Source organism: Myotis nattereri, assembly GCF_964212035.1.
Source record: "Myotis nattereri genome assembly, chromosome: 1".
Taxonomy (NCBI): Eukaryota; Metazoa; Chordata; class Mammalia; order Chiroptera; family Vespertilionidae; genus Myotis; species Myotis nattereri.
This window is the reverse complement of record NC_138075.1, coordinates 100735435-100745611: the sequence shown is the minus strand read 5'-3', so window position 1 is coordinate 100745611 and position 10177 is coordinate 100735435. Positions and strand designations below refer to the sequence as shown.

At 43.6% G+C, this 10177-nt stretch overlaps 1 protein-coding gene and 1 pseudogene across 2 annotated transcripts in view; one reads left to right on the top strand and one right to left on the bottom strand.

Annotated features, from left to right (window-relative positions):
- Window positions 1–1431: 1431 nt before the first annotated feature.
- On the bottom strand, window positions 1432–4305 carry LOC308525411 (elongation factor 1-alpha 1-like; annotated as a pseudogene). The gene is made up of 2 exons: window positions 4272–4305; window positions 1432–2836 (listed from the first exon to the last, which is right to left on the bottom strand). The product of its transcript is annotated as an elongation factor 1-alpha 1-like (transcript).
- The window catches only part of KIF5B (kinesin family member 5B), an 85791-nt gene continuing 79666 nt past the window's right edge, over window positions 4053–10177 (top strand). Inside the window, exon 1 of the mRNA XM_081100721.1 lies at window positions 4053–4630. Within this exon, the coding sequence (XP_080956847.1) occupies window positions 4505–4630 (126 nt within the window). The 5' untranslated portion in view covers window positions 4053–4504. The remainder of the gene's footprint in view (window positions 4631–10177) is intronic.

The window sequence follows — 10177 nt, the reverse complement described above, 5'->3', positions numbered from 1 at the left end:
GATTAAGCCCACAACCTGGGCATGTGCCCTTGACTGGAATCCAACCTGGGACCCTTCAGTCCTCAGGCCACTGCTCTATTTACTGAGCGAAACCAGCCAGGGCTTAAATTTTATGTGAACTCCACACTTTCCCCCCAAACCCTGTAACAACTCCACCTTTTCCTTTGTGAACCCTGAGGACTAAGACGGGTTACTGGTGGCTAACTTGGCAAAAAAAAGAAAAGAGCCCTAACCGGTTTGGCTCAATGGATAGAGCGTCGGCCTGCGGACTGAAGGGTCCCAGGTTCAATTCCAGTCGAGGGTATGTACCTTGGTTGCGGGCACATCCCCAGTGGGGAGCATGCAGGAGGCAGCTGATCGATGTTTCTAACTCTCTATCCCTCTCCCTTCCTCTCTGTAAAAAAATCAATAAAATATTTTTTTAAAAAAAAAGAAAGAAAAGAGAAAAGGAAAGAAGAGAAAAGAAAGAAAAAAGAAAAGAAAGAAGCAAAGCCTAGCAGTCATTTCTGCACATGGGTCTTCTCAGCAAACTGCACTTTGCAGAGAAGCCTCTACACTAGGCTGCCTCTGTGCTACTAAACTGTTTGCCTGAACTGGGTTTCTGAGCCAGCCTTATAAAGGAGTTTCTAGAGTCCTAGTTCAACTATAAGACTGAAGCTTTCCCCATCCAATCAGAGCTGTGCAACTCTGACAATCAGGGGAGCTCTATTCTGACCAATCAGGGATCAGGGGCCAGGACTTCTATCTATATAAGTCAGCTCCTTGCTGGTTTAGAACCAGCTCCAGGCTGGAGCTGGAGTGCCTACTGAGAAACTTGAAGTGGGCCACACAGACAGACAAGCAGGTAGGGGTGGGCAGAGCAGAGCAGAGCTGCCTAGCTGAAGAGGGGCCTGGCCACAGGGCCCCCTGGCTTGTGCTGTAACATTGCAGAGTATGACAAAAATGGGTTTACAAGTGTGAATATGTGGATACAGATGTTTTTCTTTTTTCTTATTAAAATTGGTTCTAATGGTCACAAAATTCTGTGACAGATTTTGGTCAAATTGTTTCCATTAAAACAGTGGTTCTCAACCTTGGCTGCACATTAGAATCACCTGGGAATCTTTTTAAAATCCTGATTTCTGGGCCTCATCCTCTGGAAATTCTGTTTCTTTGTTACTAATGTTGTGGCCCCACCCCATAACAAAAAAACAAAAACAAAAAAAACCCACCAGAATTTCTGGAGGGTGAGGCCCAGAAATCAGGATTTTAAAAAGATTCCCAGGTGATTCTAATGTGCAGCCAAGGTTGAGAACCACTGCCTTAAAAGGTACTGATTTTAAAAACTAACACCTTAAAAACTGCCCCCCCCCACAAAAAACACAAATGGTCCACAAAACATTCTCTTTTCCTTCTGAAGGTTTTATGATGCATTGTAATCAATAACCAGCCTTTTACTATTAACGTTAAATGCCAATTGAGACAAACATTTCTGAGGCCATTCTTCCACCATGATTAAGACTGGGGTGGCAGGTATTGGGGATAATATTCATTTAGCCTTCTGAGCTTTCTGGGCAGACGTGGTGACTTTGCCAGCTCTAGCTGCCTTCTTGTCCACGGCTTTGATGACACCAATAGCAACTGTCGCATGTCACGAACAGCAGAACAGCCCAGAGGAGGATAGTCAGAGAAGCTCTCAACACACATGGGCTTGCTAGGAGCCATATATATATAGATGATGGCAGCATCACCAAATTCAAAAACCTAGGGCCATCTTCCAGCTTTTTCCCAGAATGACAACCAATCTTCTCTTTCAGCTCAGCAAATTTGCAAGCTATATGAGTGGTGTGACAATCCAGCACAGGTGGATAGCCAGCACTGATTTGGCCTGGATGGTTCAGGATAATCACCTGAGCTATGAAGCCAGCTGCTTCCATAGGTGGGTCATTTTTGCTGTCACCAGCCACACTGCCATGACAAGCATCTTTGACAGACATGTTCTTGTCACTGTCCCCAGGAAGAGCTTCACGCAAAGCTTCATGGTGCATTTCAATAGGCTTCACTTCAGTTGTAACGTTGACTAGAGCAAAGGTAACCACCATGCTGGTTTGAGAACACCAGTTTCCATTAGGCCCACAGGAACAGTAGGCATATCACCAGTTTTATAGACATCCTGGAAAGGCAGATTCAGGGGCTTGTCAGTTGGACGAGTTGGTGGCAGGATACAATCTAGATCTTCAAGTAGTGTGGTTCCACTGGCATTGCTATCTTTACCGGTGACTTTCCATCCCTTGAACCAAGGCATATTAGCACTTGGCTCCAGAAATTGGCACAAATGGTACTGTGTCAAGATTGTAGCCAATTTTTTGCTGACATCTTTAACAATTTTCTCGTAGCTTTTCTGGCTATAGGGTGGCTCAATAGAATCCATTTTGTTAACACCAACAATCAGTTTCACACCCAGTGTGTAAGCCAGAAGGGCATGCTCCTGGGTCTGCCCATTCTTGGAGACACCAACAGCAACAATCAGGACAGCACAGTCTGCCTGGTATATGCCTGTAATCATGTTTTTGATGAAGTCTCTGTGTCCTGGGGCATCAATGATGGTCACATAATACTGGCTGGTCTCAAATTTCCATGGGAAGATATCAATGGTGATATTCAGCTTTCAGTTTATTCAAGACCCAGGCATATTTGAAGGAGTCCTTCCCCATCTCCGCAGCCTCCTTCTCAAATTTTTCAATGGTTTTTTTGTAAATCCCACTCTGATTTATAGATCAGATAGCCAGCAGTGGTAGACTTTCTAGAATCTACACCTGTCCAATGATGAAGATGTTTATATGAATCTTTTCCTTTCCTATTTTGGGTTTAATTTAGTGGTAGTTTTCACAACATCTGTGTTCTGGCAGCAAACCCTTTGCAAAAAAGCCACAGTTTATTCTTGTATTTTGTTTATAATTTACTGCATTATGTCCCCTACAAACAACTGTAAACATACTTTTGCCTCAATCTGCATTGAGTTGTTCCATAGCAGTGTTGTTTTCACAGCTATACTGTATTACTGTTGAGCTGTGGCACTAAATAAAGTTTTCTTCTTCACTGCATCCCAAATTGGGAGGTCCCATTGCATTGGCACCAACATCGGTGGACACCTTTGTTTGGGTAGATACTCCACAGATCCCCTGGTGTGACATTTCCCTCATTGCAGTGGATCCAACCTGAATCTGTTGAACAATGGTTTTATTTTTGGAGGTATTAGGACGATTGGGCAAGGGCAGTGAGCATTGAAGGTTTTCATAGTTCGAGCCTACACACAAAGTCAAAACCAGAGGAAGGGTTTCCAATTATCTTTCGCTGTTCTTTCATAGCACTGCAGAGCCACTTCCATGGGAGAGCCATTATGGCATCTTTCTAAAAACAGAAGGCAAAATCAACTGTGGAGTGGTTTTCTTTAGATATGTAACCCACAAATTTATCCCGGCCCTTTGAAGCTATCTTCACACTCCAGGGTCCTCATTCCTCCAGTGTTGAAACTGTAAGTTCCTTTTTGTTCATTATGGAGGAGGAAGGACCTCTGATTGATTGACAGCCTTCTCCCACCTCATACTATTTATTCTTCCACATTTCTCCTCAGAAGAAATTTTTTTCTTTTCTTTCTCCTGTCTTCTGAAACCACTCTCTCAGGAAAGAACAACTATTAAACTAGAGAGCATGTCCCACCCTTCATTCAAATCTTCCCTTTTCTGGTCAAGGCTGGCTACGAATCCATTTTATCTCCAGACGAAAGAGAAAGCAAACATTCCTTATTGGAATATAGTATTTTACTTAAACAAATGAAAAAAAAAATGACAACGTGGTTTTTAACAAATCCATTGTTCCCTAGAGAAAGCTAAGTGCGTCCGTCTGCCTCAGCTCGGGATTGCTGCCGCCTGGCGCCAGCGGGAGCCGAGGCCGGGTGACTAGACCTGGAGCGAGCTGCCAGCAAAACTTGAATCCGCGACCGCCGGGCGAAAAGCGACGGCGCGGCCCAGCGCGGGCAACGATTGGTCGCCGGACCGAGCCTCCGCGACTGCGCAGTGATCCTCGCGCGCCGCCCCTCCCGCCGCCGCGTCGCGGGTCTGTGGCTCTAGAAGTGACTGGGGTCAGCCGTCAAGCAGACAGCCGAGCGAGGAGGCGGTGGGCCATCCTGCTCCCTCCAAGGAAGGAGGGGACCGCTTTCCTGTCTCCCAGAACCTGCAGTCTGCCCAGGCCGGTGAGGGGGAAGCTGAGGAGCTGCGCCGTGGACGCTCCACCCGGTGCCGCCACCGCCACCGCCACGGCTGCCATGATGGATCGGAAGTGAGCCTCTGGGCGAGGTTGTCAGCGCTTCCAGTCTCCGTCCTCCTCCGCCTCCTCCGGGGAAAGTGCGACCCCGGGGACTGATTCTCTCGACCTTCGCGACCCTAGACCCTCAGCCCGGGCCTGCTTCCTCCCGGACTGAGCGGCAGGGAGTGGCTCCCGGCCTCCGGCCCCGGCAGCGAGGAAGATGGCGGACCCGGCAGAGTGCAACATCAAAGTGATGTGTCGCTTCAGACCTCTCAACGAGTCTGAAGTGAACCGCGGCGATAAGTACATCGCCAAGTTTCAGGGAGAAGACACGGTCATGATCGCGGTGAGTTGCCGCCGTCCCGCTGCTTCGGGCCTGGCTGGGCCTGGAAGTTCCGGGGAGTGGTAGGGTGCAGAATGTAGAGGGAGCTGTCGTGTCCCCGACTGTCCCCGGTGTTTTCCGGGTCAGATAACCCGGCACCGGGAGACTGCGCAGCTCCGCAGGTGTTCCCGGGGCGCCCCCACCCCGGGCTTCCGTGCAGGGTGATGGGAGGCGCCTGGTCTCAGTCCGGGACACTCCCTCACCTGGGGCGCTGGAGGAACTGTTTCGGGAGCAAGTTTAGTGTGTGTTTACTGTTGCTGATGGCTGTTGGGGTTTTGGACTTCCCCCAATTTACCATATATAAAATATCTAAGATTAAAATTCAGCTAGTAACGTGGCGGTATCTTAAAATATTAAAGACAGTTTTATAGAAACTGTGTTGAACCCTATTGTTTTCCCCGCGGGAGGAGGAAAAACTACCAAAAAACTACAAATAATACCTTTACCTCAAAATGTTTACCTGCCCACCTTTTGTTAACAATTGAGAAAGACTAAGAGGAACTAGTATATAAAAAGAAATAGTGCGTTTTCTTTTAAAATCGGAGTGATCAAGTTTGTTGCAAATGTGGTTACTTCAGGTTGGGTCAAGCAAGTGCTCAGAAAGACCCATAATCTCATCCTTGCTGGGTTTTATTTGGTAACGGTGTAGGTGAGAGTGTTAACTTTTTGTGTGTATATCAGAGTAATGTAAAAGGAAGGTTTTTGTTTTGTTTTTTAAAATATATTTTTATTGATTTCAGAGAGAGAGGGAGGAGATAGAAACATTAGTGATGAGAGAGAATCATTGATTGGCTGCCTCCTGCAGGGTGCCTTGAGCCTGCAACCCAGACAAGTGCCTTTGAGCAGAATCAAACCTGGACCCTTCAGTCCGCAGGCTGACGCTCTACCCATGGGGCTAAACCAACTAGGGCTAAAAAGAAAATTTTTTTAAACGATAAAATTTGACCAGTAAATTAGATTTCGTGTTGGTATTAGATTCCTACTTCTGTAATTAATATCTACCCTCAAGAAAGTTGAGCCCTAGCCGGTTTGGCTCAGTGGATAGAGCATGGGCCTGCAGACCGAAGGGTCCCAGGTTCGATTCAGGTCCTTCCTCCTCGGCCTGGCCTCTGTTTGGACGCTTGCAGGAGGCAACCATTCAATGTTTCTTTCACATCGATATGTCTCTTTGTCTTTCCCTCTCTCTTCCACTCTCTCTAAAAATCAATGGAAAAATATCCTCGGGTGAGGATTAAAAAAAATAAGTTGATTTTGATAATCCCAAGGATGGTGAGATATTGTTCCTTTGTAGTATAAAAAAATAACATAACCAAGGTTGGCTAATCATTGTTAGGGAGATGAGAATGTAAGGTTGATTCTTCTCCCCTCCCCTCCCCTCCCCCTTCCCCTCCCCTCCCCTCCCCTCCCCTCCCTCCCCTCCCCTCCCCTCCCCTCCCTCCCCTCCCCTCCCCCCTCCCCTCCCTTCCCCCCCTCCCCTCCCCTCCCCCCCCTCCCCTCCCCTCCCCTCCCCTCCCCTCCCCTCTCTCTCTGAGATCATCTCTGGTATTGACAAGTCTCAAATAGCACTCCCACTTCAAGGAGGTTAAAATGGAAACTAAGATACTGCATACAGAGCAGTGTAATTAAAAATTAAATCTTTCTTGGTTATGCCATATACCAGGACTTTTTTCTACATTGTTATCATGGCACAAAATTTTAATGTTAATTTTTCCTAATTGCATTTCGTATTTAATATATTATTTGCACAGTTTAATTTGGAAATAGGACAAAGGAGTCATGGGACAGTGATAATTAAAAGCGTTGGCATATTATACAAGACTGAAGTTTAAAGTTCTTTATAGTTTTTATGTGAAAGTTTAGGTCTAGTGAATGAATGTTGATTCATATTGCTTGTTAGGCATTTGACAAACAAGTCATTAGGTTAGTAACAACTGCCAGTTCTGTGTGTAGACTGCACGCTGGTTCTTCGTTAACAAAGTCCAGAAGAAAAACTCATTATAAATGACATCATAGTGAGGCCAAGAAGTTAAATACAATAGTAGTCACCCTTTTCCTTTAGAATGATGTATTTTACATGGAATCAAAAGGTTTACAAGGCCTGGATTGTTAGTTGGCAAACATGAGGCTACTAGTTTCTCGAGTTTGTGTGATTACTCAACCTTAACAGTGCTTGACATAAAGCTGTTTTCCTTTTTGACTTGTATTAGGAATGATTTTTAGTGTGTGCTTACACAAATCTATAAGTATAACCAAGTTGTTTTTTTTATATTAGAATTTAGGATTCACAAAATGTTTAAGATTAGGTTAAAAGGCAGCCCAAAAATGACAAAATCAAATAGTTAAAACAAGTGATTACCACAAGAAACACACATTTATGCTAAGTTGTTTCCTTTGGATAGTTATTTTAAGTGTCTTGCATGTTTACTTAATAAAGTAAAAAGTAAATAAATATCAATAGTAATATAAATAATGGATAGATGATAGAGCTGTGAAACAGTGAACAGTTAAGTTGGCCTTTAGGCAAGCATTTTAGTCCAGTTTTAAAATTTGTGTAAGCAGAAATATATTACAACTGAGTGACAAAGCCTTTAGAAATATAAAACAATGTGTTTAGTTCATTATTTTCAGGAACTAATATTTTGCACAGAATAATATGTCATTAATTACTCAGGTCTCATTTTTGTTCACTTTTTAAAATTATATTATTTTTTAAAGGTTGTTTGGGAATTTATAAGAGCTATTGGGGAAAGTAAATTAGCCTCTAAATAAAATCTTCTCGGTTTGTTTTGTTTGGATCTTGATCCTGATTCAAAATATATAGTTTAAGAAGGAATTGCTGCAATGCAGAATTTAAAACTAAAATATTCTATACATTTTAAAAGTTTTTTAAAACATTTATTTCTCTTGATTTGAGAGGGAAAGAGAAAGTGGGGGAGAGAGAGAAACATCAATGATGAGAGAGAATCATCAGTAGGCTGCCTCCACCCGAGTATGTGCCCTGACCCAGAATCGAACCATGACCTCCTGGCTCATAGGTCAATGCTCAACCACTGAGCCCCACTGGCCAGGCCATTTAAAAAGTTTTTACAGCCCTGACCGGTTTGGCTCAGTGGATAGAGCGTCGGCCTGCGGACTGAAGGGTCCCAGGTTAGATTCCGGTCAAGGGCACATACCTTGGTTGTGGGCACATCCCCAGGAGGGGTGTGTGCAGGAGGCAGCTGATCGATGTTTCTCTCTCATCGATGTTTCTAACTCTCTATCCCTCTCCCTTCCTCTCTGTAAAAAATCAATAAAATATATTAAAAAAATAAAAATAAAAAGTTTTTACAGTCTTTTAGTTGAATCAAATTTAAAGAATAAATATTTTGGTTTATAATGTTACTGAGTTATAAGTATGTTCAGTGCTCATGTAGAAAATCATTTTTAAGGATTCTGATTTTTATCTAAGTTTGTTTTCCAATATTTTGTCCAAATTTTTTCCTGTTATTCAAGTAATTTTTAATACTAGAGGCCCAGTGCATGGATTCGTGCACTGGTGGGGTCCCTCGGCCTGGCCTGCGGGGATCGGGCCGAAATCAGCTCTCTGACATCCCCCGAGGGGTCCCAAATTGTGAAAGGGAGGTTCTTGGGTGACTGCACCCTGGAATCGGGCTCTCCTCTCTGGTTCCGGGTGTGTCACCCGAGAACTGCAGCTCCCAAGTCACCGCAGCTCTGCAGCTCCTGTGTTGAGCGTCTGCCCCCTGGTGGTCAGTGCACATCATAGTTACTGGTTGGAGCATCTGCCCCCTGGTGGTTATAGCTAACGGTCAGACGGTCAGACAGTCACTTAGACTTTTATATATATAGATTATGTGACTGCATGGCAGGCAAATCTTGTAATCTTATCGTGTTTCCCTGTTGTGCCATTTTTCATACAGTTTTTTTTGTTTTTTAGTTTGCGAAGTTCTATAATTATCACATTGAATGAAGTAAGCGAATTTTTTTATGAAAACCTTTAAATGATACTAGAATATATTTGCTTTAAATGAAAAAAACTTGATAACTCACAAGGAGGATAGGGAAACTCCTTATGTAATTCTCATGAACCTGCTGAAAGCAGAAAAAAAATCCATTGAAAAAAATTATTCCTATATTTATGTGTTATAAAAGTGGAACATTCACACTTGTGTTAAGTGTCTTTACTAGTCATTGTTCTTTTTTTTTTAAATTTTTTTTTTTATTGATTTTTTACAGAGAGGAAGGGAGAGAGATAGAGAGCTAGAAACATCGATGAGAGAGAAACATCAATCAGCTGCCTCTTGCACATCTCCTACTGGGGATGTGCCCGCAACCCAGGTACATGCCCTTGACCGGAATCGAATCCGGGACCCTTCAGTCCGCAGGCCGACGCTCTATCCACTGAGCCAAACCGGTTTTGGCATCATTGTTCTTTATGTAATATACTGTATAGGCTGCCAGAACCAAAAAAAGGCTGTGGTACTTAGTTAATTGAAAGCAGAGAACAAACCTAATTAGATTATCTTGCCCAGTTCCTTGCCTTCAGTACAATAGGATTTCCCTTTTTAAGTGAATGATGATTTGGTGTTTGATCCTGTTTACCTTTTTTATATTTAAATTTATTGAATTTAGAGAGAGAGGTAGAGAGAGAGAGAAACATTAATTTGTTATTCCACTCATTTATGCATTCATTGGTTGATCCTTGTTGCCCTGACCAGGGCTCAAACCCGCAACCTTGGCAAATCAGGGGGACGCTCTACCCAACTGAGTTCCTTGGCCAGGGCTGCTCCTGTTTACCTTAACAGTGAAAATTTAAAGAGAATAAGGAGTCATTATCCCATACCTTTACAATTTGGGTTGTTAGCCCATAATCTGTGTCAAACTAAGGAAAATATAGTATCCTATAATCTCCTGTGATTACTACAGTGAGGCTTTGACTTATGAGTTTAATTCGTTCCGTGACGGAGCTCGTAACTCAAATTACTTGTATGTCAAATCAAAAAGTGAACGAATGAGACACATGATGCTGGGCTGATGTTGTGGTGTTCACTGTGACGTTCGCTGCGCCAACTAGCGGTGGGGTATCTGAAGCTGGCTCGTAACGAATTTTAGCTCGCAACTCAAAGCAAAAAATCGGCTGAGAGACGGCTCGTATCTCGAAAAACTCGTTAGTCGGGACACTCGTAAGTCAAGGCTCCACTGTATTCAGAAATCCAAAAGAGGTGTATCCATGCCAGAAGGGACTCCTTTGTAACCTAATTTGGTCTTTAGCCTAGTCCAGGAGTGGGCAACCCCTGGCATGCATGCCAAACATGGCACGCCAGTAACTTTTGCTGGCATGCGAAATCCTCTCTTATAATCTTCCATTTACAATTTTTGTGAACATTTGAATGACTTAAATGTGAAATTACAAGGAACTGGCAAGACACTTGATGTTATGTTTGCTTACATAAAGACTTGTGAAAAGAAACTGGAAGTCTTTAAGAGGGATGTGGATGGTGAGAGATTTAGATA